At 31.8% G+C, this 26148-nt stretch overlaps 2 protein-coding genes across 3 annotated transcripts; one reads left to right on the top strand and one right to left on the bottom strand.

Annotated features, from left to right (window-relative positions):
* Nucleotides 1–3245: 3245 nt before the first annotated feature.
* LOC101901571 (uncharacterized) lies at nt 3246–9142 on the top strand. Of its 2 annotated transcripts, none has more exons than XM_020035473.2 (3): nt 3246–3504; nt 3588–3740; nt 8806–9142. In XM_020035473.2, exons 1-3 carry the CDS (start codon nt 3378–3380, stop codon nt 8925–8927), a joined length of 402 nt encoding a protein of 133 aa, XP_019891032.1. In that variant the 5' UTR covers nt 3246–3377; the 3' UTR covers nt 8928–9142. The 2 variants fall into 2 exon arrangements, with proteins under 2 accessions (XP_019891032.1, XP_019891031.1); XM_020035472.2 differs by lacking the exon at nt 8806–9142 and adding an exon at nt 7667–8765.
* A 2570-nt stretch (nt 9143–11712) lies between these two features.
* Nucleotides 11713–24922, bottom strand: LOC101900479 (actin-related protein 2/3 complex subunit 2). Its single transcript, XM_005179804.4, has 8 exons — nt 24046–24922; nt 18543–18636; nt 18289–18388; nt 18015–18201; nt 17719–17939; nt 12850–12941; nt 12651–12760; nt 11713–12392 (listed from the first exon to the last, which is right to left on the bottom strand). The coding sequence occupies exons 1-8, from the start codon at nt 24117–24119 to the stop codon at nt 12365–12367; spliced, it is 906 nt and encodes a 301-aa protein (XP_005179861.1). The 5' UTR covers nt 24120–24922; the 3' UTR covers nt 11713–12364.
* Between the last annotated feature and the right edge of the window lie 1226 nt (nt 24923–26148).

Below are 26148 nucleotides of genomic sequence, written 5' to 3'. Positions count from 1 at the left end.
CCTTTTAGAGCCTCTGGAAAATCTCTTTGAAAAATACGCGCTTTTTCAGTACATCTGGAAATATTATTTGAAAAATACATGTTTTTGGATCCTTTGGAAATTTTCCGTATAAAATTCACTTTCTTTTAGAGGCTCCGGAAATTTTCTTTATAAAATGCACCTCCTTTTAAAGCGTCTGAAAATGTCGTTTCCTTTTAGAGGCTCTAGAAATTTTCTTAGAAAAAGTCATGCTTTTTTTTAGAGCCTTTGGAAAATTTCTTTAATATCCTTTGGAAATTTCATTCAAAAAATTCACGTCTATTTAGTGCTTCTGAGAATTTTCTTTAAAAAATCCTCATCTTCTTAGAGCCTCTGGAAATTTTCTTTAAAACATTCACTTTTTTACGTTTTTGTTTTTTTTTTCAAGTCCTTTTTGAAAATGTTTACATTTTACACCAAAAAGTTTCAAAATCTTTTATTTTGAAGTTTACCGAGGAGGATATTAGTAAAAGCATTGCACAATGAACCCTCCTCCGATTTTTCTGTCCAAAACTATTTCAACGTCTAAACCCTAGAAAAAACCCCGAGACATGAAATTTCAGAATTTGAGTTCTATCCCTTCACCCAATACCAAATTTAATAACATGTTTCTCCATCTCTCCATTCTACACACCAACAGTGAACTAATATTAGCATCATTTAGTACTTTTCGAACAATTATAGTACGCATTTGCAAAACCACTACCAAATCTCAACACCAGATACCAATAGAGACCTCAATATCAAATTTTGAGATTCCAGCTCTATACATTCACTCAATACCAAATTTAGTACTTTACGTACAAATATAGAAAGCATTTCCAAACCACACCCAAATCTCAACCACAGATATCAACAGTTATCCAAATATAAAATTTCAGAATTTTATCTCTATCTCATCAACCCAGACCAAATTTTGTACCATTTAGTACCAAAGACATAGAAGTGTAAAGATAGGACAAGACAGGGTCAAGATATGGTAACCCTGTGAAAATAACTCTGTTGTTACGATATCATGACAACATAGTTACCAATGTTGACTGGTTTAAACCGCTAAGACAATTTCCAAATTTTCGGAAAGGTCCATGGAATAGAATTTTGAAACCAAAATTTTGGATTTTTCAAATTTTTATTTGTTATCTGTTTCTGTAATTGTAGTTTTTGTATTAACATGTCTCTGCCATGAGCTGTTACTCTATGTATTGTAGACACAAACCCTTTACTCAAAATGCATTTTGTCTAGTCTTTACCATTTTAGGTCTTTGTTAGTACTTTTCGTACAATTATAATACATACTCCCAAAGCCACCTTCATGTGTCAAACATATACAGAAGCAGCGACCCCAATACAAAATTCCAAACTGAAAGCACTGTCTGCAAAGACATAGAAGTATAAAGATGGGACAAGACAGAGTCAAGATATGGCAACCCTGTGAAAATACCTCTGTTGTTATGATATCGTAACAACATAGTTAGAAATGTTATGCGATTTAAACCGCTTAGGCAATATGCAATTAATTTGGAAAGTCTGTGGAATAGAATTTTGAAACCCAATTTTTTGATTTTTCAAACTTTTGTTTGTCATTTTTTTTTTATAAATATATTTTTTTATATTAACATGGTCCTGCCATAAGCTGTTACCCAGACAGTATAGATACAAACCATTTGCTCAGAATGCCTTTTGTCTAGTCTTTACCATTTTAGGTCTTTGCTGTCTGTTCACCTAAAACCAAATTGTACGAAATTTAGTATTATTTCATTAATTTTCGTATACATTTCCAAAACCACGTCTATACCTCAGCCACAGACACCAACAGTGACATTTATATAAAATTTTAGAAATTCAGCACTATTCCTTCACCCTATACCAAATTTAGTACTATTTAGTACTTTTCGTACAATTATAGTAAACATTTTCAAAACCACATCCATATTATCAAATTTGAATATTCCAGACCTATCCCTTCACCCAATACCAAATTTTGTACCATTTAGTACTTTTCGTACAAATATGAGACGGATTTCCAAACCACCCCCAGATCCAAAAAAGATTTCCAAAAACAAATTTTTATCACAAACCTGCCACCAACATTGACCACAAAAGAAAGTATCAAAATTCCAGCTTCATCCCTAGCATTTAGTACCGTTCGTACACTAAGACCACATTTCCAAAACATATATCATGCTTACTTTCCAGCCTTGATTCCCATATCAAATTTCATGTTTCTAGCTCTATCCGCTCACATAATACCAAATGGTACGAAGTTTAGTATCACTTTAGAACTTTTCGTAACCTTTAATTTCGAATTTCCAAAAACCCATTTGTACATCTATGCCGCACTCCATCAGTGACTCTCATTCCAAATTTCTAGTTCATTCCCCTTTTTCCAGTACACAGTTTTAATTTTTCTAACATTTTAGTACTTTACGTCTCCTTTTAGAAGGGATTTCGAAAAACCCAGTACAAATTTCCAAAAACTCAATAGCCCTGCCCACACACCAAGATTGACGTTCGTGCGAAAATTCGAAGTTCCAGCTTCATCCGTTTACCTTAAGTCGCACTGTTTTAAATTTAGCACTTTTTAGTTCGCATTTCCAAAACCTTCTTTATATATAAAATTAACTTTCCAACCTTTGATTCATATATCGCATTTCATGTTTTTAGCTCTATTCGTTCACATAATATTAAATGGTACCATTTTAGAAGTTTAGCACCATTTTAGAACTTTTCGTAACCTTAAAGTTCGAATTTCTAAAATCGTTTTGTTGCATGCCAGTGACACTTATTTAAAATTTCTATCTCATTCCGTTTGTCTAATACAAGGTATTCAATTTTTCGTACATTTTAGTACTTTTCCAATCCTTTTAGTATGATTTTTCAAAAAACTCGGCCTACGCACCGAGACTGACCTTCATGCAAAATTTCAAGATCCTAGCTTCAACTGTTTCGTCTGGGCGTCGATTCTCAGTCGGTCGGTTATTTCATTACCCTTTTTAGATATTCCTAAATTTTAAATTTCTTTCCCGACTGTGAAAATTCTCAATTTCTTCACAAATTCCTTCATTCAATTTCTACCGACCTAAAAATAAACACATGCTATCGGCACACCCTGTATTTAAAATAAATCTTTATGATAACCTAAGTGGCCAATACACATGCACACACATCCGCCAAAGGATAGGTCATAACACATTTAGAATTTTATTCAAATTTCAGTCTGCTACGAACTTTTGAAACAAAAACATCACAAAACGAAAGAAATCTACAAAAAAGGATAACAAGAAAAATAAACAACAAAAAAATCAAAATAAGTTCTATTTTTTCTGCTGTTAATTTAAAAAGAAAATCCAAATTTTAATATGAGCGACGAGGATCAAGATTTTTTGGAAGTAAACCCCGACTCAACATGGCTGGAAAAGACCACAATTGGAGGATTTCGTGTTTGGCACATTATTGCCATATGTTTGGGAATAATAATGAGCATAAGTAATACGAGAGGATATCAAATCAAAAATAAAACGGTTATAGAATTTAAATTCTCTTCAATTTGTTTTTTTTTTTCGTTGTAGTCATAATGGTGTGTTGTTGTGTACGCTTTCGAATACCCCGAACAAAACAAGAAATCGAAGCTGACTACCAAAGAAAACAGATCACGAAGAAATTTCGCGAAAAATTACAACAAATTAAAAATTCCGAAATGGATGATATGGATTTACAGAAAGGTAATAATATTAAGGAAAGGATATTGAATTCTTTTTATAAAATAGTAATTTTTTTAAACATAATGTACAGTTTGTAATATTCTTATGTGTATAAGGATTAGTAACTATTGTAAATTGAAATTGTACATTTGTATTTTTTTAAGAACTGTTTGCAAAAACTCCATATATATTTTTACACCTACATATCTCGTATCGTAAACTTTCTTGTAAATTTTTTAAGAACAAAAGTCATTTATGTTCGTTTGTCGGTATTTATGTACCATTTATATACATACATGTGTACATATGAATATTTGTATAACGGTAACACCTTATATTTGCTGTGAAGCCAGCCAAGCCCTTTTGCATGTTTTCCAACATTTTTTTCTCTTCTCAAAATGTCACCAAGCCAATCGCAATGATAAATGTCCTTAAAGGTCAGTAACTTTTTCCACTGATTAAGTCAAAAGCCTTTAGCAAAAAGAGTTATCGTAAAAGTTTACGAGCAAACATTTTTCATTCTACGAAATGGGGGGAGGGTCATTTTGTAGTGTCTTGGTTCAAATAGCTATCCGAGAAGTCCTTAGAATAGAAAAATGTCTATTTCTTTCTTGGTAAATACAAGTTTACAACATTAAAAAAGTTCAAAAAATCTGAATCTGAAAGAATTCGTTGATTTTTTAGTGATTTTTTGAAGGATTTTTATGGATCCCATAGGAGTTTATGTCGAAAATATGTGTAAAATATAGATCCAAAAAAATATATTTTTATGGATTCCAAATGGATCGTGGATTTTAAAAATATGTATTAATGGATCTGAAAAGCCTTTAGGTAATATTTTCAATGCTTTTTTATGAAAGATTTTCATATTCTAATGTCGCGTCGTGGCAGAAAAAAAAAAAAAATAATTTAAATATAAATGTTTTTATTTTCAGATGAGAAGCTAAAAATTTGCACAGATCAGTCTTTTGTCTGCAGTGAGGTCAAGTTCGAAGATGGGCTATTGCGGTCCACAATATCGTATAGGCCCCAAATAACGGTACGTCCGATATTCGGTATTTTGATTAATTTAGCGAGATTATTCACCGGAGTTGTTTTAAATTTCGTACTTAGAGTTCGTAATGGGAACTACGGTCTATGACAGAAAACTGTCTATGCAGGTCAAGGTCTTCATATAGGCCCCATATATCGGTACCTCCCTATATTCGGTATTTTGAAGATTTTAGGTGCAATATTCACCGAAATTATTTGCCTATGCAGGGCCACGTCTTCGTATAGACCCCAATACAACCGCTATATTCGGTATTTTTAAGGTTTTAACAGAATTTTTCTACGGATTTTATTTTTTTTAAATTTCCAAATTTGTTCCAAATGGTAAATGTGCCCCTTGTGGGGGAGCTACCAGAAGGAGGGGACCAATATCTTTACACCATAGCTTTCTTTAGCAAAACCATTGGAATGTCAGAAATGTAAAGAGAATCGAATGCATATTTCGTATTAAGTTCGTTTTGTTATTCAAAATTTTGAACACTTTGTGGGGGAGGTACCGAGAGGAGTGGTCCGATATATCCCACCTTCACAGTAGACTTTGTGTTAGAAGAAATATTTTGATGTGCCGAGTTGGTAAAGAATCGGTTGCTCATATCGCATTTTAAGAGGGTTTTGGTTATTACAAATTTTGACCACTGTGTATGGGAGGTATCAGAAGGAGTGGTCCAATATATATGAAGATGGTATCATACCAGATCTTCTGTTGGTAGAAATATTGAGATGTACCAAACACACCTGACCTTGCAATGATGCCAGTATTAGGATTTGCAAAGTTGGAGCATAATCGGATGATCCTTGCTTGTAATATGAGGTAAATTATTTTATATGAAACATTTAAAATTTTATGGGGGAGGCACCAGAAGAAGTCGACCGATATTGACCATCTCCGAACTCGATCTAATTTTGATAAAATATTACGATGTACCAAGTTTGGCCAACATCGCATAGTCCATTCGAGCGTTATCGTGCGAACCAGACAGACAGACGGACGGACCGACACCCTTCGACTCCTTATATCCTGAAATGGATTTCATCCAAGGAGACCTGGGGTCTAAAACCGTACTTTCGATGAGTCTCTCCGCAGTAATAAAACAGAGGGTATAAAATTTTCTGTATAGGATCCGGACGGACATCCAAGGAGACCTGGGGTCTAAAACCGTACTTTCGATGAGTCTCTCCGCAGTAATAAAACAGAGGGTATAAAATTTACTATATAAGATCCGGACGGACGGACACCCTTCGACTCCATATATCCTGAAATGGATTTCATCCAAGGAGACCTGGGGTCTAAAACCATACTTTCGATGAGTCTCTCCGCAGTAATAAAACAGGGGGTATAAAATTTACTATATAAGATCCGGACGGACGGACACCCTTCGACTCCATATATCCTGAAATGGATTTCATCCAAGGAGACCTATGGTCTAAAACCGTACTTTCGATGAGTCTCTCCGCAGTAATAAAACACAGGGTATAAAATTTTCTGTATAGGATCCGGACGGACATCCAAGGAGACCTGGGGTCTAAAACCGTACTTTCGATGAGTCTCTCCGCAGTAATAAAACAGAGGGTATAAAATTTACTATATAAGATCCGGACGGACGGACACCCTTCGACTCCATATATCCTGAAATGGATTTCATCCAAGGAGACCTGGGGTCTAAAACCATACTTTCGATGAGTCTCTCCGCAGTAATAAAACAGGGGGTATAAAATTTACTATATAAGATCCGGACGGACGGACACCCTTCGACTCCATATATCCTGAAATGGATTTCATCCAAGGAGACCTATGGTCTAAAACCGTACTTTCGATGAGTCTCTCCGCAGTAATAAAACACAGGGTATAAAATTTACTATATAAGATCCTTTATAATCCAAAGAAAGATACCATGACGGGTCTACGATGTAATATCCAAATCTTTGATAAAATACTCTATTTGATCCATAAAAATATTTTTTACGATATGAGGCCAATGGGATCCAAAAGAATATTATTTTAAAAGTCTACGACATAAAGATCTATCTAAGGATCTATAAAAATAGTATTCTTTTAAACATCCCCAATACAAAAGTCCCTATCCATCAGTCCTGTCTGTAATAAAAAATCCACGATATGAGAACCAATAGGATCCATAAACATTTTGTTCAAAATTCACTGTATAAAGCCCAATGGGATCCATACATTATTATTAAAAAAACTGCGATAAACAGTTAAGAGGAATCCTTATTTTTTTAAACGCTCGATAAAGAACTCTATTGGATCCATAGCACAATGCAAGAATTCATAAGGATACCTCACAGTATATTAGGTGGAAACACATAAAGCGCCTTAAATAAATTCTTTAAGCATCTCTTATAGAGGGCCATATTTAAAAATTCACAATTTAAGGCATAAGGGAAACTTAAAAAAAACAATTTAAATTCCAAAATATAAACTTAGAAAATCTTCTAAAATTACTTAAAAATCTACAATGCAAAAAAAAAAAATTGAAAATTGCATTAAAATATTTCTTAAAAAAAGACATTAAGTCTTAAGTCTCCTAATACTGTATTTTAATAAAAAAAGTCATCCTAATACCTTTTTTAAACTTATGATTTTTTTAAATTTGATTATAAAAAACGAGTTGTATTTATGGGTGTCTCAAATATTTAACTTTATTAGACCTTAGGATATCTTCTTGAAATACCATATGCAGGGCCCAATAAAAGCCTTAAAGAATCATTCAACAAAAAATCAGCAAAAGAATCCGCCATTATACGGTCGTATACAATTTTCCTATATTAAAAAAATATAATGTTAATGTTAAAAGTAATAAAATTTTTCAATCAGTTCTCAATTTTTGTTTATTGAAATGTTTTATCCACAAATGAAATTAAAATAATTTACTTTACAGTTTGTCATTTCTACAATGATATGCCATTGCTTCACGATAGTCTTGCTTATAGACATAATGCCCATATGGCATGGAACTCGTCTGACGAAATCCAACAACAACACCAATACCAAATGAAAAAATCCACGCATGTTGTCGTACTAGCCCAACAAACAACAAAAATAGTTTTACTCCATCATTTTCTCGATGAAATGGGCATAGGTGGTCATCATGTTGTCCATCCCGCTGTTCGAAAAGCCCCACCATCGCCACTTTATGTTCCACCACCTGTAGCCATACACAAGAATTACCAAGGCAATAATCGAAATCATCACGAGATCAATTCGAATAGTTGTCATAACTATGGTTGTAATTTGTAAAAAATAGAAATCCAAAAAAAAAGATATCTATTTCTATTCCATTTGCTTTGCGTTTCTTGCAAAGCATTGTGGGATTTTGGAAATCGGTTCGAACTTTGTTAGTGCAAAATGAAACTAGCTGTTGCTAATATGAATATCGGCATCTTAGACAAACAGAACGAAAATCGATAAGCAATATTAAACGTTGTTATTTGTATCGTAATATAGAATAATATGTTAAATTACCCCTAATTCTACATCATTTTTATATACATAATTGTTTTATATTCAAAATTTAACGCCATGTTAAGTCCCTTTGACCCAACCCATTTTTTCATAAACCAATTTTATATTACAAATGTAAATATTTTTTATTAAGCACTTTTCTTTCTCAACTTTTACCTCTTTGTCTTTCTTCCCTTTAATTTCATTATTCTCCTCCTTTTTTGTGTATTCCATTTTTCATTAACCTTATGCATACATATATACACCAAACTCAATCTTCCCATCTTTTCAACTTAAAACCCCCCCAAAAAAAAAAACCTATTCACAGCACTTGCTTACATAAAATTGGAAGAATATGATGAACCATAAATAAAGTAATAGAATTTCCACAAAAAGGTGTTCATTTTAAGGTAAGCTATTGATATTTTACGGTAGTTAAACCATGCACGCAATAACGTAGTTAGATATGAATCATGAATATTAAAATGGAAAATCGTTAAATTAACTAAATTTTAACTATTATTACTTCCAGATTAATAACGGCCACATGTTTGATTTTTCATTGTTTCTTTACAGCCATTGAATATATACTCTCCAATTATCTCATAAAGCAATGTAATAGTGTTGAGAGCCTGGACAAGGATCCAAATAAACTTAAAAATAATCACATAAGTGTAATTGATAATATAAAAGTATAATTAGAACCAAAAACCATTTTCGTAAATTTTATTATGTATTTGCAAAATGAAGAAAAAAGAAAGTATTAATAAATATAATTTAAAATAATTATGAGAAGTATATTACTTACCTTATCTGTGTGTGGAAATATCCGTTTTTTGAGTTTCTTGAAATATTCAATCAATGCTCCATAAATTTTGAAAACTTCACGATATAAAATGCCCAAAGCCTAAAAGTATCCAAAAAAAAAAAATCTTTTAAAAATTCACAATTTTAAATGCAAAAAAATAAATAAAAAATAAAAATAAAAGATCTTTAACATATTCTAGATATGTAAATCCTAGGCCAAAATTCTTGCATTCAATCCGGAAAAATCTCAATTGAAATGATCTTCTGCACACTTATTTTAGATTTAGATTTTTTTAGAAATTTGCTAAAAACAACTGGCTTTCAACTCAAACATCCAACATTTAGTCGTTTCTACTGAAATTTTCAATGAAATCGAGCTAAAATGACATATCGACACGTCGAAATAAACTTTTTTGATATCGAACGAGAGGATTTGGTCCTTGAAGGGGTTTATAAAAAATATTTAAAATATTCACAAAATAAGGGGTACATAATAAATTCCGTAACATTTTCGAATTATTTTAAATATTTAAAGAAATCCACAAAACCTCTTCAAAAAATCCACAATATTGTACCTAGTGAGGTCCATGACGACTCTTAAAAAAATCACGAAATGAGTCGTGGTTTAAACTGCTCACAGGTTTTGCGTTTTGTTACACATGTCTTACAAACGAACAACACTTGCAAATCATTGAGATGTTATTATCAATACTGTTTTTGAGGGAAGATCAGCCAGAATCATTGGAAACGCTACCAATGCATCCAGAACCAGTAAGGAAAGTCTAAAAGTAGGTGGGGCCGACTTTATGTTACCCTACACAGCTTTGCATATTTAGTAGAGCTTTATATAAAATATAAAATACAGGGTGAGATGAAAAAACTGCAACCAACTTCAGACTGCTGTCATTTCTAAGACAGCTGTTAAAATTATTCCAGTGAAAGTTTATTATATTGTTTACAAGCGTACAAAAGCATTTTGGTGAGAATTTTCCAGAAAAAAAGATATTCGTGATGGAATTCAAGCGTGATAGTGTGATTTCTTTATATGTAGCTGTAAAACCACAAGTGGCTATAGTTAGAGCACTCCAGCATATAAATGTGAATAAATCTTTTGTGTCTCTTACAGCAGAATTGGTTCGAAAATTAAAGAAGCGACTTGATCGAAACCCGTCAAGAGGTCAGCTGAATATGTGCACCTTTGGTTGGCCTCAATAACAGCCGATGTTCGCACTCCGCTCGTATTAATCGACCGTGGCATCAGAATAGATGCCGAATATTATCGCGAACATATTCTGGAGGGTGTGTTAAAGCCTTGGCACGCAAGTATTTAGGCCGCAAACCTTGGAAATTCCAACAGGACTCAACACGCGCCACCGAAGAATGGTTCCAAATGTTCGCTTCATTTCCAGCGCACAATGGCCACCAAAATCTCCGGATACCAATCCGTTGGACTATTGTGTCTGGAGTATTTTTGAAAGCAAGGTTGGCACTAAAAAATACTAAAGTGTCGATCACCTCAAACAAGCGCTTCGCCGGGACTGGGCTAAAGTACCGCAGAGCAACATTCGGGCAGCGTGTGACGGTTTTATCTAAAATCTAAACTTTTTCTAAAATTTGAAGCTATTTCAATAAAATTTCATTCAATAAAATTTAAAAAAAAAATGTAAAAATTATTGTTTTTTTTTTTCATTTTTAACAAATCGGATGAAAAATATGTATGGTTGCTATAGCTATATCTGAAGCGGTTTCCACCAAATTTGACATACTTGTTTCTAAGGTCAATTTGCTAGTAAGTGCCAAATTTCATCCCATTTGGCCAAATATTACACGTAAAAGGCAAATCGCGCGAAGACATATATGGGAGCCATGTCCTAATCTAAACCGAACTCGATAAAAATTGGGAAAGGCATTTCTGTGCTGTATTTGATATATTTCCTCAAATATCGTCGTAACAGAGTGCATATTACGGCTGCTGAGTACAAACATATCAAATCGGATGAACAATGTTTATGGGAGCTATAGCTATATCTGAACTGATTTCTACCAAATTCGGCATACTTATTTCCATGCATAATTTGGTCGTATATCCAAAATTTCATACAATTTGGCCTGATATTACACGTTTGGTGCGCAATAAAAGGCAAATCGGACGAAGATATATATGGGAGCTATATCTAAATTTTTACCAATTATCTCCAATTTCAATAGGTTTCGTCCTTAGGTCAAACAAATGACTTGTGCAAAATTTCATCAGGATCGGCCAATAAATAAATCCTGTACTTTGTTTACCAAAATACATGGACAGACGTATTGACGGACATTCATAAAGAATGTGATTCAGAATGTGATTCTATGCAGATCATCAAAAGGAACTATGGGTAAACAGTTTTGTGCGGTTTATGGGCCGGTGACATTATTGGACCGGACTTCTTAAAAAATGCTGCGAATCGTAATGCAACTGTGAAAGGTGAGCCCTATATAATATTTTACATAATGTGAGATCCGTTAAAATCGTTAAGAATTCACAAAATATGGCATCCGTAAAAAAATACACAAATCAAATTCAAAAATCCACCATAATAAAATACACAATGTGTTTTTGTTTCTCGGATTTGTTTGTAGGAAAGTTTTGGATTGCATTTTTATTGTTGTTTCTCGTTTTTAAATATTTATTTATTTTTTTGTTAACAAATTTTTACTGTTTTTTATTATTTTTAGTTTTAGCTTATGTGTTTAGGTTTTGTTTGATTTTTCACAAATAATAAAAAATAATACATTAAAAAAAACTTAAAACTTCTATTTTTATTACAATTTTTTGTTTTTGTTTTTTTTTTCATTCTTAAGGGTTAAACCACATTATTATTAATAATAATTGTTATTAGTTCATAGTTCCGTATGTATATATGTGTGTGTGTTTTGGGTTTTTCGTGTTCATGATTCCATATTTTTGGGGAGTTTTTTTTTTAATTTTTATAAGACAAAGTTTTAACTTTTGGAATACCTTAAATTTGGTTGCGACAAAGATATTGGCGTTGTATGGTTGTTGTGTTTTCCTTCTTTTTTGTTAATTTTTGTTAAACAATTTGTTGTTGTTATTTTTTATTGTTACTATCAAAATGAGAATTCTCATGGCGATGATGTTGAATTGTTTATTTATTTTTGTTTTTTTTTTTTGTAATTTTTGGAAATGTTAATTGTAACTGTTATTCTCTTTTTCACTTTATTGTTATTATTATTATTTTCGCATGTTCCATTTATATATTTATTTCGTTTAATAATACAAAAATTAATACATTAATAAAAAAAACAACTAGACATTGTCCATAAATCATTCTTTGCGTATAAATGTTCTCCCCCTGGTAGGAAAAGAAAAAAGAGGTAAAAAGATAACATTTATTAGAATTATATAGTTCAAAAGACAATGAATTAAGGAATGATTACACATTATGTTAGAGTCATATGTAAAGTGAATTTTTCACTAACAAATTTCAAAACCCAAAAAGTAATGCTATATTATATAGCCTATATACTACACATTGTAGTTTTTTTTTTACTTTTTAACTCCCTCTACATATAACTCTAACATCATGTCGAATCCAGCCTTTAATACTCACGTTATGGTCTTCTTTTCTAGGGACTTGTGTTCGGGTCTTGCACGATTGAGGACCTTTAAGAAATCGGAAGTTTTTGCACGCATTCTTGAGTGAATGTAAGCCTTTGAACACTGTATTGGGGTGGGGAAATGAAAATAAGAGGGATATTAATGAACGTTTTGAAATGAAAAATCGTATTTTTGTCGAACTTCGAACTTACCTTAATGTGGTAATGCAAATAATCTCGGAACATGTGTATTAAATTAATGGTATTATCTCTAGTTTCCTTATTAGTATGACGTGGAAAGAGCACTGCAATAAATAGAAAAAAAAAATAATAACTACTGATTTCATGTTTGTATTTTTTAGATATACTCTAAAAAACTCCACGATTGGTACATTAAAGAAGTAAAAAAGCTGTAAGTTCGGCCGGACCGAACATTGAATACCCTCCAGCATTTGGAACGAATTTGGCAATTTTCAAAAAAATAAAATCCGTTAAAATCTTAAAACCGCCGAATGTAGCCTTCATATTATGATCTAATCGACGACGTGGACCTGCATAGGCAAATTTTGTCATATGCCATAACAATATATGAATGCGAAACTTGAAAAAAACTCGGTGAATAATGTAGCTAAAATCATTAATATAGGGAGGTACTATTATATGGGGGCTACACATGAATGTGGACCTGCAAGGACAATTTTTTGCCTTAGGCTACTGCATCCATTACGTATTCATTACCATTTGAAAAAATTCCGATGAATAATATCGTTAAAATCATAAAAATACCGAATATCGGGAGGTAACATTTTATAGGGGCTATACGAAGACGTGGACCTGCACAGACAATCTCCTGTCTTAGGCTGTAGTATACATTAGGAACTTCAAATACCAAATTTGAAACAATTCCGGTGAATAATGTCGCTAAAATCTTCAAAATACCGAATATCGGGAGGTACAGTTATAAAACGTGGGTCTACACGGCCGGTATTTTGATGATTTGTGTCACACTTTTCACCGGAATTATTTAAAATTTGGTATTCGTTTTGGCCCTACTTCCACAGATCTAGGTATTCGTATAGCCCTCATATAACGGCACCACCAAATATTCAGTGTTTTGAGGATTTTAGCTTCATTTTTCAGGTATTTGGCTACAGATGTTCACATTTTCTTACAGCCCTCATATTCAGAATTTTTTAATTATTGTGGAATTTTTAACATATTGTTTTTTATATTTTGGAAGTTCCTTCCAAATAGTGGAGCGTAATCAAAGTTCGTACTTATCTGTATTTTTACTTGTTTAATTATACTTTTAACTTAATTCCTAGTTTTCCTCCTTTCTCAATCTTTTTTCTTTTAGGAGGATTTCTTAGACTGAATCGCATAATAGCAAATGGAACTATTAAATTAAAATTGTACAAGACTGGGTCTTCATGCGTTTTTCATCATTATTCTACACATGATTTTTTCAAGTCTCTTTACAAAAAGAATTAGTATTGGAATACAATAGCGATAAGTTCCATGATATAGAAAATATCAAACTTTATATTCCATATTCAAAATATCATACTTAATATTCCAAATCTACGGAAAAATTCACACATTTTATATGTTTGCCGCATATTTCAATCGGATTGGTTAGACATAAAAACTATACAATCCACTTTAGCATAGCCAGTTTTTTCTGGGAGCAATTGAGAGATAAGTCTTTAGTTATTTAAAAATATCCCACTTTTAACTCCCATTATGTTAATCTAAAAGCATTTAAATTTTAAATGTAAGCCATAGTAAATAAGATTAAATATGTTATATTTAATTACTGTTTAATATCGTTTAACTTGAATAGTTATATTTGAGAAACACATTTGAAATTAATTCGAGATATCCCACATATAACAACAAATAAAACATATCATTCAAAAGCAACAATAAATCATTGTTTGCAAATGTAAATTGGATTTCCATCGATTCCATTTTACTTTGCCGAACTTAATTTAGGAATATTTGAGAGTTAAATCTTTAAATTATAAGAAATAACCCACTTTTTACTCCAATTATTTACCAGCAAAGAAATCAATATTATTTATGAATGTGTGCAGTTTTAAATCACAATCAAATATTTCATATTTGATTTTTCTTTAGCATTGCATTAATTTTTATTGGAGTATTTGAGAGACACATCTTTTAATATAAGGAAACATCCCACTTTTAACTCCATTATCTATACTAATTCTGAAAATGGTTCTTCCAAATAAATTTTGAATTTATTTCCTTTGAAATATATCTTTACCAATAAATGTTATTAAGGAGGATCTACACATCTTTCAATAATCCGAAATGTCCCACCTTAACTCCAGCTCTTCCATATTTTTAGAATATTGTTGATTTTCAAATTTCTATTTCAATACTAAGCGATTTTGTTCTGTTTTTCCTTTATAAAATGTTCGCTGTCATAAATATAGTTGAATTATTTTTAATAAAACAATTCGAATGTTTTATGACAGCTTAACTTATTATGGGAGTATTTGAGAGACATGTCTTTTAACAAAGAGAAATATCCCACTTTTAACTCCATATATAATTACTAAAAATTAAATGTATAATATTTGTATGTACCCAATTCCAAACACAATGAAATATATGTGTTATATTCCAATTGAAATTTTGTTTAGCATGGCATGGATTTCTATGGGAGCATTTGAGAGACATATCTGTGATAAATCAGAAATATCCCACTTTTGACTCCATCATTTTATTATCATATGAGTAAAATCAAACAAATTTTAAAATTGTGTTTTACCAAACAAATTTTATACATTATTTTTAATGTCTGCAATATTAAACATAATCAAATATATGGTTATTTAATTGTTGCTTAACATTGCTCAAATTGTTATTGGAGTATTTGAGAGACATATCTTTTGGTGAACCGAAATATCCCACTTTTAACTCCACTTTTTACTTTTACGATTAGAAGAACTATTTCCAACAAGGAGTAAGGTCGACCATATAATTGAAATCACTATCTATAAATGTTTGCAATAGTAAACAGAATAAAATATTTTTATTATTTTAACATATGTTTAATATTGTTGTATTTATATTGGAGTATTTGAGAGACATTTATGTAAACAACAATCAGAAATGTCCCACTTTTAACTCCATTATACTACGGGGGAGTTCAATATAATTTAATTTAATATTTGTGTGTATGAGGACACATACTAAATACATTTAAGGTATACCACTTTTACCAAGTGAATAGACAGAAGCTTTTCCTGTGCCCGTAAAAGAGACCAATACATCTCAAATGCTAGTATCCTATATCAAATCATTTAAATGCCAATGATATTAATATTAAACATTTTAACCAGTAAAGAAAGCCATATAGTCGAACTGACCGATAAGATATTATGATACCCAACCCCCCTTTGCATCAAAGACCTAAATGTTAAAGACTAAACAAAATGCATTCTAAGCGAATGATTTGGGGCTATACTATATTGAATAGCAGCTCATGACAGAGGCGTGTTAATATAAAAAAAAACAAAACAATAAAAAAGAATGACAAATAAAAGTTTGAATAATTTCAAAATTCCATCCAATTAATTGCATATTACCTTAGCGGTTTAAATCACCGAACATTGGTAACTATGTTGTTACGATATCATAACAACAGAGCTATTTTCACCTGGTGACAATATTTTGACGCTGTGTTGTCCCATCTTAATACTATATATTTGGGTATTTAGGAGAGCTTCACATAACAAAAAAGTTTTTATTGAGCAATTTGAATTTATAGTTAAATTTGAAGTCCAAAGGAACTGTTATATGAAAGGGAATATTCTCCTCTGAATCGATTTCTGTTAAATTTGCAAGGACATTTCTACCTTTTTAATTCGGGCTTATATTACCCATTTGGTGCATATTTAACAAGAAATCGGATAAAGATATATATGGGAGCTACATCCAAATCTGAACCGATCACGATAAAATTTAGCAAATGTATTTCTGAGCTCTATTTGATGTATTTCCCCGAATATCGTTGTTACGGTGAACAAATATATCAAATCGGATGAACAATATATATGGGAGCTATAGCTATATCTGAACCGATTTCGATCGAATTTGGCATACTTATTTCCTGGCTGAATTTGGTCGTATGTGCAAAATTCCATACAATTTGAGCTGATATTACACGTCTGGTGCACAATAAATGGAAAATCGAATGAAGATATATAAGGGAACTATATCTACATTTTGACCGATTATCTCCAATCTCCAACAGGATTCGTTCTGGGTCAAACAAATGACTTGTGCAAAATTTCATCTGGATCGGGATAAATGCAACCTGTACTTTGTTTACAAAAATATATGAACAGACAGACGGACAGACATGCATAAATCGACTCAGAAAGTGAGTCTATGCAGATCATCAACAGGAACTATGGGTCTATCTCGTTTCCTTTTGACTGTTACAAGCAAGTGCACAAAGACATAATACCCTGACCACCTTCGATTATAAAAATATAGTTATTCTTCATACAATGGACAAATGTGTTGCAACAAATCCATACGCACAACACTAACTTGTGATGTTGCATGTCATTTAAATGTGCACCAAATTAGTATTGGAGTATCTGAGAGACATTATCGAAGGTTACAGTGGACATGTCCCACTTCTAACTCCCTTGTAAACTGCTTTTCAATAAATGTGTTATTTTGAATCATGCTTGCTTCATCTCTTATAAAAACATTTTTTAAAACTAAGTTATAAATTATAAACTATAGAATTAAATTGAAATAAACAATAAACTATAGATTGATAGTCTTTTCTTCGTCATGTGTTGTTTGTCTATTTATTCTTTAAAATTTCCTATTTCGTTTCTGTGAAATATCTTTTTCCGATTCAACTAACAATAATCTTCACGAAATAAACAAGTTTTGATTTATCTTCATTTTCCTACTACTTAAAAGAGATTTAAGCAAAATCGTATAGGTTGATATAAACGATTTATAGCCATAGCTAAGCCACCCAGCAAAACCAATCTAGTATTTCATTAAATTTAAAAAACATTCACTTACCAAATGTAACATAACCAATATTATCGCCAACTTTAGCCTCCGTGTTGGCCAATTCTAATGGTGGTTCACGATGGGAAAAGAGCACTTGTGGTGCAGTATGCGATGCACGACGACCTTCACGCAATTCTTGCATAAAAACTTTACCTATAACAACATCATCTTCATCACGGAAAATGGTACTAAAAACAACAGTAACACGATCCGCTTTGGCCTCAACATACCTAAAGGATAAAAGGAAAAATCAATTAAATCAAATCAATTAAAAATCTATATAGCATTTATGACAACGTTCTTACAAAGTCTCATCGTTTCTATAATTGATAACAGCACGTTTTTGGCCCTCTTCACCTTGTTCTTGGAAATCGAAATACTTTTCGAAAACGGACGCAAAACAATTACGCTTCAGCAAGCCAATCTTTTTGGCAACATCTTCCCAGTCTGAGGGTATATCTTCTAAATTAATAAGTACGGATACATTGTAGCCTAAAAAAACATGAAAACGCACACACACACAATTTTAAATTAGAAATAAGCCAATAGACTATTTACAATTCTCTCTCTGTTGCATACCATCTTCCGTTTCAGTTAACAGACTGCCATATTCACGCTTGAGCAATTCATCGGCACCATGTTCTTGTAATTGTTGATAGAATTTTAAAGAAATGCTTGTCTGTAATTTTTAAAAAGGCAAAATTAAAATGAATTGTGTTTTGTGGCGTGACTGTGTGTGCCCATAAATTGTAATTGTTATTAAATGCAAGACACACCATACATGAGGCATACAGGCATATGCATGTACACATTTCAAATTTATTACAACTTACTCGAACTTTTGTCTTATCACCATTTATGTTGGATATGTGAAATAACACACCATCAAAGTCTGCTATTTTAATGTCTATTGATTCTGGTTTTAATCTGCAAACAAAAATAATATTTAATTGTATTAGTCATTCATTGACCGCAAATGTTATAAAATATATCTACAAAATATTATTACTACAATATAGGTATATATATTTGGCTTATCACACTCGAGTGATAACGAATGCACTATCAATAGAATGGGGTAAAAAATAAAAAAATAGATAAACGAGTTATACCTGTGATATGACATATTTTTATGAAGATAATATTTGCTTTAGCTCAAATTTAGACCGTACTGAAAACCAGTTGTAAACTTAAAAAGATCCAATTAAAACTTTATATATTTATATACGAAAGCTTGGCAACTTCTTAAAAATGTACAGGGTGAGATGAAAAAATTGCAACCAACTTCAGAATGCTGTCATTTCTAAGCCAGTCGTCCGACAGCTGTAAAAACTATTCCACTGACAGCTCATTATATTGTTTACAAGCGTACAAAAGGATTTTGGTGAGAATTTTCCAAAAAAAAAAGTTATTCGTGATGGAATTCAAGCGTGATAGTGTGATTTCTTTATATTTGGCTGGAAAGCTATAAGTGGCGTTTGTTTGGTCGTTTGTAATATTACCGTGATGCTGGTAGCGTAGCCCGACGTCAAGGAAGTGGACGGAAGAAAACAGGAACATCAGCAGAAATGGTTCGAAAAGTAAAGAAGTGACTTGATCGAAACCCACGTTACAGCGGCCGAAAAATGCCTCGTGAGCTGAACATATCGCAATATTCCATTCGGCAAATATTGAAAAATGAGCTTGGAGTAAAGTCATTGAAATTCCAAAAGGTGCAAGAACTTACGCCGCAACAAAAAGAAAATTGACTCAAAAGAGCTAAAGAGTTGCTTCGCTTGGCCGAAAGTAGTGAACTGCCGAATTTTGTTTTTGTCCGATGAGAAAACATTCGTTGTCCACAATTTGCCAAAGAGGTGATGACCATGGTGATGGCCGCTCGTATTAATCGACCGTGGCATCAGAATAAATGCCGAATATTATCGCGAAAATATTCTGAAGAGTGTATTAAAGCCTTTTGGCCGCAGACCTTGGACATTCCAACCGGACTCAGCACCATCGCAGTCAGCACGCGCCACCCAATAATGGTTGCAAAATGAGGTTCCTCGCTTCATTTCCAGCACACAATGTCCACCAAAAGCTCCAGATACGAATTCGTTGGACAATTGTGTCTGGAGTATTTTGGAAAGCAAGGTTGGCACTAAAAAATACCAAAGTGCCGATCACCTCAAGCAAGCGCTTCGCCGAGAATGTGCCAAATTACAGCAGAGCAACATTCGGGCAGCGTGTGACGATTTCATTGGCGGTTTAAAGTCCAGAATTCATGCCAAAGGTGGCCAATTCGAACAAATCTAAACTTATGCTAACATTTGATGCTATTTCCGACATTTTTTGCTTTCATTCAAAAAAATTTGAAAAAAAATTAAAAATTATGGCGTTTGACTTTGTTGCAGTTTTTTTTACCTCACCCTGTATAATCTTTGTGTGTATGCAATTCTAATCTCAAAGAAATGTATATTCTAATTTCACCGTTAAGCATAACATGGATTAATAAATCAGAAATATCCCACTTTTAATTCCAAGCTTTTAGCATCTCAAGAAAAATCAAAAATAATTAATAATAATTTTTGTTTAATAATAATAAGCAAATAATTAAATAATTTTTTTTCAATTCTTCAGTTCTGTGTTGCAGTATTTGAGTGATTAAATTCGAATTGAAAAATTGGTTCCTTTGTAGAAGTATTTGCAATCATAATTTGAGTTGAATTATTTTTAACATAATTCATTCATTTTTACGACCGCTTAGCTTATTATAGGAGTATTTGAGAGACATATATTTTATTTAAGGGAAATATCCCACTTTTAACTCCATTCATCATTTCAAAATAACTGAAATATAATCTTTGTATGTACGCAATTCTAAACACAATGGAATATATTGTGATTTCACTGTTATTTAGCATCACATGGATTTTTATAGGAGTATTTGAGAGACATATCTTTGATAAATCAGAAATATCCCACTTTTAACTCCAGCAAATTTAACATTGCATGAAAAAAATAAAAAAATATTTTTAGAAATAATTTTTGAATCTAATTATATTGAGTGTTAGGAAATCCTTACAAATTACAATTGCAGACAGCAGCGAATTTGCATTGGAGTATTTGAGAGACATATCTTTTGATAATAAAAAAATATCCCCACAGAATTTTTAGCATAGCTCGAGACAATTCCTCACGCTCTATGTGTTATTATTTTAAATGTTTCTAAATCAATTTGGGATTAACAATTTGCTTCCAATTTGAAAATGTTCGCAATCATAAACATAATAGAATTATCTTTAACATTATAATTTATTTGTTGTTTATGACCGCTTAACTTATTATGGCAGTATTTGAGAGACATATCTTTAAATTAAAGGAAATATCCCACTTTTAACTCCATCCATAATTACCAAAAAATAATATATAATCTTTATATTTATGCAACTCTAAGTACAATAAAATATATATATTCTAGTTTCATTTTTTTTTTTTAGTATCGCATGTATTTGTATTGGAGTATTTGAGAGATATAACTGTGATAAATCAGAAATATCCCACTTTTAACTCCAGCATTATAACATCTATTGAAAAGAAAATAACTAGAAATATTGATGTAGTATTTTGCACAAAGGTCGTTTTTGGTATGGAAAAGTCTGAAAACATTGAGTGAAGTCCTTACTAATTACAAATGCAGACCAAAGATATTTGCAATTGGGAATGTAAGTTAAATGTAATGTAATTTCAGACTGACATCTCTTTTCTTCTGTAAAAATTACCGAAATCAAAATCAAAAATTGAAAATGGTATGTGAATGTATGCAATTCTAAACGCAATGAAATATAAATTCCAATTTCACTGTTGTTTAGCACCGCATGGATTAGTGTTGGAATATTTGAGAGACATATCTGTGGTAAATCGGAAATATCCCACTTTTAATTCCAGCATTTTAAAATCTTATGCAAAAAAATAAAAGCAGTTTTTAGAAATATTTTTATCATTAATTTTTAAAAATAAAAATAATTTTAAAATTTTGAAAAGACTGTAGTAAATTTGTTAGATCTCTGAGTGGGGCTGAAATTTTCAGCTTGTTTTTATTAAAAAATTATAATGTATTACTAAGGTATCAGTAGGTCCTGTAACCTTCGTACAAGAATTTAAATACATAACTCTAGTAAAAGTGACACGAATATACGAAATGCCCACTTAACTATTGTAGCTTCCTTCGGAGGCGCAAGGTTTCCTACAATCTTATGGAATAGGATTCATGGAATGGTAGTAAGCAGAGTCATAAAACCAATTATTAAAGAAATTTACATAGGAAAAAGAGATATGAAGGAACAATCTAAAATTTACGGCAAGTTCTGCAAATAAATGAATTTCGTCTGACTATGAATCCATCATCAATTATTATTACCAATAATATAAGATCTGTTGCCAAACCGTAAACCTAACAAAGACGAAAATGTATACTTGGCTTGGAAAGTAAGAGGCCCTTAATTCATTTATGTTCTCCAATTTAATCTCTTCATTTTTATGATTTAATGATTTGAAATTTATGATTTGATGTTCATAGTGAAATATAACCGCCTCTAATGAGTGAGGTAAGCCCAACAAAGAATACCGGGGACCACAGATTCGTGAACCAAAAAAAAAACATTTCAATTTTTTTAAATATTTTCCAGAGGTAGGTATTTTTAGCCTGATTTTGTTTCTTGGAGACCCGGACCAGATCCACTTACCCGATATGGACAATATAGGAATAGTTGAAAATCTTATAAAAATGGTCACATGAATGGGTTATTTGAAGTGATTCGGAAGTAATAATTAAATTATCGAGTTCTTGGACCCGATTTTTTTATAAAAACCCCAAAAAGTCAAAAAAGGGCCAATTTATATGGGTCCAAAAAAATTGATATCAAATTATAGCTGACACTCGTACCTTCCACTAATACCTTTACAAAAGTATTACATTTAGAAAACTTTGATTCGCTTCATTCTGGTTCCCGGGTACGTCCCACAAGAAAAAAAAAAGAGTTTCCCGGAATCAGGGTAAAATTTTCAAAAATAATTGAAAAGTTTTTACTAAACTAGAGTTAAGCCAGCTAATATTAATCTATAGATACAAAATTCTGCCTATGAATCAGAAAATTTAATCTTATAAAGCTCAAAAATTTTATGTGAGAAGCATTCAACGCACGTTTAAAAATGTTCAAGAAAAAAGAATGAAAATTAACTTTTTAAACATTTGTCTCGCACAAAAAGATCTTTAAAAAATTGTATTAGTGATACATTTGAAATTAGTTAAAAAATAACAATAGTGTAACAAATTGAAGATAGTCAATGCAAATGAAATAGGTGACCTACCTATAATATACAAATATTTACTCAAGTCGTGCTTAATGAAGTGTGCAATAGCCCGTTCGAAGCCGTTGTATACAAAACAACAATATTGTATTAGTTTATCTCGTATTATTAGTCATCTTAATGCAGAATGGAAAACGTCACAATTCATTTTATGTGTCAAAGCCATCAGTAACGCAGCTTGAGTTTGTGCATATGAACATACATATGGACATACATCACGACCATGTGTGAAAAAGTTCAATGTAAAAAGCATGGCTTTTTTGAAAGACAAGATACAGTTTTGAGTTTGTGTGCAACCAAAAAGTTATGATTAGTTGTAATTGGACTTTCCTGTTTGTAAATTTTTTTGTTAATAAAATTGCACAAACAAATTCATAATAAATTAACTAATGGCGTTAGATGATGGCATGGTTAATGGGATGGCAAGCACAGAAATCCAAAAGTATAGCTAAAAATACCTGGGTACCTATAGGCGATTTTACACATCGTAATATATATTTTATTTCAATCCGTATTTAGCTATTTTGGGTAAGGGTGCTTTGCATGAGTAGGCGGGATCAATATGTCCCGGTATAGGAAAGATTACTCATATATTCAATATATTAAAAAACTGAACGATCAGATAAAACAACCACATTGAAATAAACAGAATTTGATTGTAACCTGTAAGACAATATGACACCATCAATGGCAAGGATTCGGACTTGAAATTCCATATTAAAATAAAGGCACAACAAGGAGTGAAAAATAAAAAGAAAATAAAATAAAAAAACACACACTACTAAAAACACAACCCCCGACGGCATTAACCCTCCCCCCATTCCCTCCCGCACATACTCTGAAAACGCTGCATTTACTGCTAATGCCTTTGCTAGCAAACAAACAAAAGAAAGAACTACACCCGAATTTAAACACAAACACAAAAAATATAAATAACATAAATATGAAGAATTACGATAAGTTTTCGCCTTATCAATCTTGATTACTCACCCGGCCAAGGCATTACGGAACTTCACCAATAACGTCTCCTCGACGATACGATTATTGATTTCCAACAAAATCATAGCTTTTTTATTATTTCACTTCAAAAAATAGCCACCAAGGAAAATATTGAAATTTTCTGTTTTCTCAAAAAAGGCAATAATAAATAATGCTGGCCGGCTTATGTTTGGAGACAGCGGGCTGGGCAGCAGCAGTGTGATGACGATTGATAAACACAAAAAGGAATAAATCTCTCTCCTGTCAACTGGTCCTCCTTGACTATTTTTTTCGTTCTTTTTACAATATAAAAAACAACACCCCGCCCTCTTTGAGTTACTCAGATGTATTACGTTTTTTTTTTTGTTGTCACCAAAAGAAATTATGATGGGGCGAAATTAATGAATCAACATTAGCAACATTCACTGGCAAGTGTTGTAGCAGCCACCAACGCCAAGCATGTATTTGTTGTATTTTCTTCCTTTTTGTTAATATAGTTTTTTTAGGTTTGTCTGTCTTGTGATTTTATACACCTCTTCAATGCTTCTTCTGCTGCTGCTGATGTCGGCTTTTTGCCTTAAATTGAAATTCCAGCACTTTTGCACACACCGATATCGGACCTCTTCTTGTCATTCACATTTACACGCACACACTTATACAAAGACGCACTTTTTTTTCTTTTTTTCCAAATCTTCTGCTGCTCGCTCCCGTCAATGTTTCAAACACCTTCGTTTCTTGTTAGCCAAAGCCAAAGAACTAATTCCAATTCCTTTAATGTAAATTTTGATTTTCAATTATTTTTTTGTACAGTAAATTTGACAATTCCTTCTAAAAAAATCTTCCCACAAATATCACCGAGAAAATTGTCACAATAAGGGGTCTATAAGTTCATTTTTTGACTAATCGATATGTTGTCATTTTCGATAGCTCAATCTTTTAGACGAACTAATCGATGTGGCTTCGACGATTTTAAGTGTGTTTGTTCGATAAAACTGTATGTTATACAATTTACATGGACCAACACAATTGTTTAATGGATAATATATGAATGATTTATAAAGCCCATTTTTATAAATGCTATGCCAGAAAAAAAATCCGTCCCTCCAAGTGATAATCTCGATAGGTCACTTGATACAATAATACAGGTAAATTCGTTAAAATGATTGATAAACGCATATTCTGTCATCCTCAATCAATGGCGTTATATATAAAACTAAATTAAATAATTTACTTACTTTTTCATAAGCTTTTTACAATTTTTGACATGTCAAAATGTACAAGCGCTGATGCCATGTTCCTATTGGCATTTGAACTACATTTTTCGTTCTTATACCATGCATTCAATGCAATTGGAATCATGTTGTTCTCTAAATTAGGTTAAAAAATTAGCGACACTATTCGTAATTCATAGCAATATGATTAGCTTTTTTATACTTGGAAGTATTAAGAACGTTAAGTCGAGAAATATATTAAAAAATTTTTAAAAATTGTTTCTTTGACAAAATATTATTATCGAATTATATACTTATAAATCCACTGTACATACATATATCAGAGATGGAAACCTGTTTTCTAAGCAGTGAAATTAGACAAGGTAAATTACAGAAAGTGCAAAGATGGGCTTGTTTTAAATGACTTTAACTCCTTTATTTTAATATGGATATTTCACTACATAAAAAAAGGTTCCCATTTCTGATTTGTGTATGTGCAATGGATTCATACCTACAAATTTTGACAATGTGATGTTGTCAAATGAATATTTTTTGAAAAAATTTTGAACATATGATTGTATAACATGTTCCGGAACCTGCAAGAATCTGTCAATGTCAAATTACGAAGGTAAATTCATTCATATGCATACCCATCTCTGCATTTTCTCTAATTTACCTTATCAAATTTCACTGCATAAAAACTAGCATGGTAAAAGAATACATCGACACAGCTGCTGGGACAATGAACTGTCAAACCAATTTTGGAATTGAAATTTTTGAATAAAAAATTATTTACATTTTGTAAAAATTCTTAAAAAATGCATAAGAACCTAAGATTGTCATCGTGTAGGTAAACTTATACAAAGCTACTTATCTTTGAAAAAACATTTAAGAAATTTAGACA

The sequence above is a fragment of the Musca domestica genome, unplaced genomic scaffold (genome assembly GCF_030504385.1).
Source record: "Musca domestica strain aabys unplaced genomic scaffold, Musca_domestica.polishedcontigs.V.1.1 26, whole genome shotgun sequence".
NCBI classification, from domain to species: domain Eukaryota; kingdom Metazoa; phylum Arthropoda; class Insecta; order Diptera; family Muscidae; genus Musca; species Musca domestica.
The sequence above is the reverse complement of the archived record's forward strand: the minus strand, read 5'-3'. Positions and strand labels throughout refer to the sequence as shown.

Bases quoted from the DNA above. Each gene is read 5' to 3' on its own strand.
- LOC101901571 (XM_020035472.2), top strand. From the start codon at position 3,378: ATGAGCGACGAGGATCAAGATTTTTTGGAAGTAAACCCCGACTCAACA. The intron at 3,505-3,587 runs GTAATACGAGAG...TTTTCGTTGTAG, and splicing joins GGGAATAATAATGAGCATAA to TCATAATGGTGTGTTGTTGT. The intron at 3,741-7,666 runs GTAATAATATTA...TTTACTTTACAG, and splicing joins TGATATGGATTTACAGAAAG to TTTGTCATTTCTACAATGAT.
- LOC101900479 (XM_005179804.4), bottom strand. From the start codon at position 24,119: ATGATTTTGTTGGAAATCAATAATCGTATCGTCGAGGAGACGTTATTG. The intron at 12,942-17,718 runs GTAAGTGAATGT...TATTTATTGCAG, and splicing joins TATTGGTTATGTTACATTTG to TGCTCTTTCCACGTCATACT. The intron at 12,761-12,849 runs GTAAGTTCGAAG...ACCCCAATACAG, and splicing joins ATTTGCATTACCACATTAAG to TGTTCAAAGGCTTACATTCA.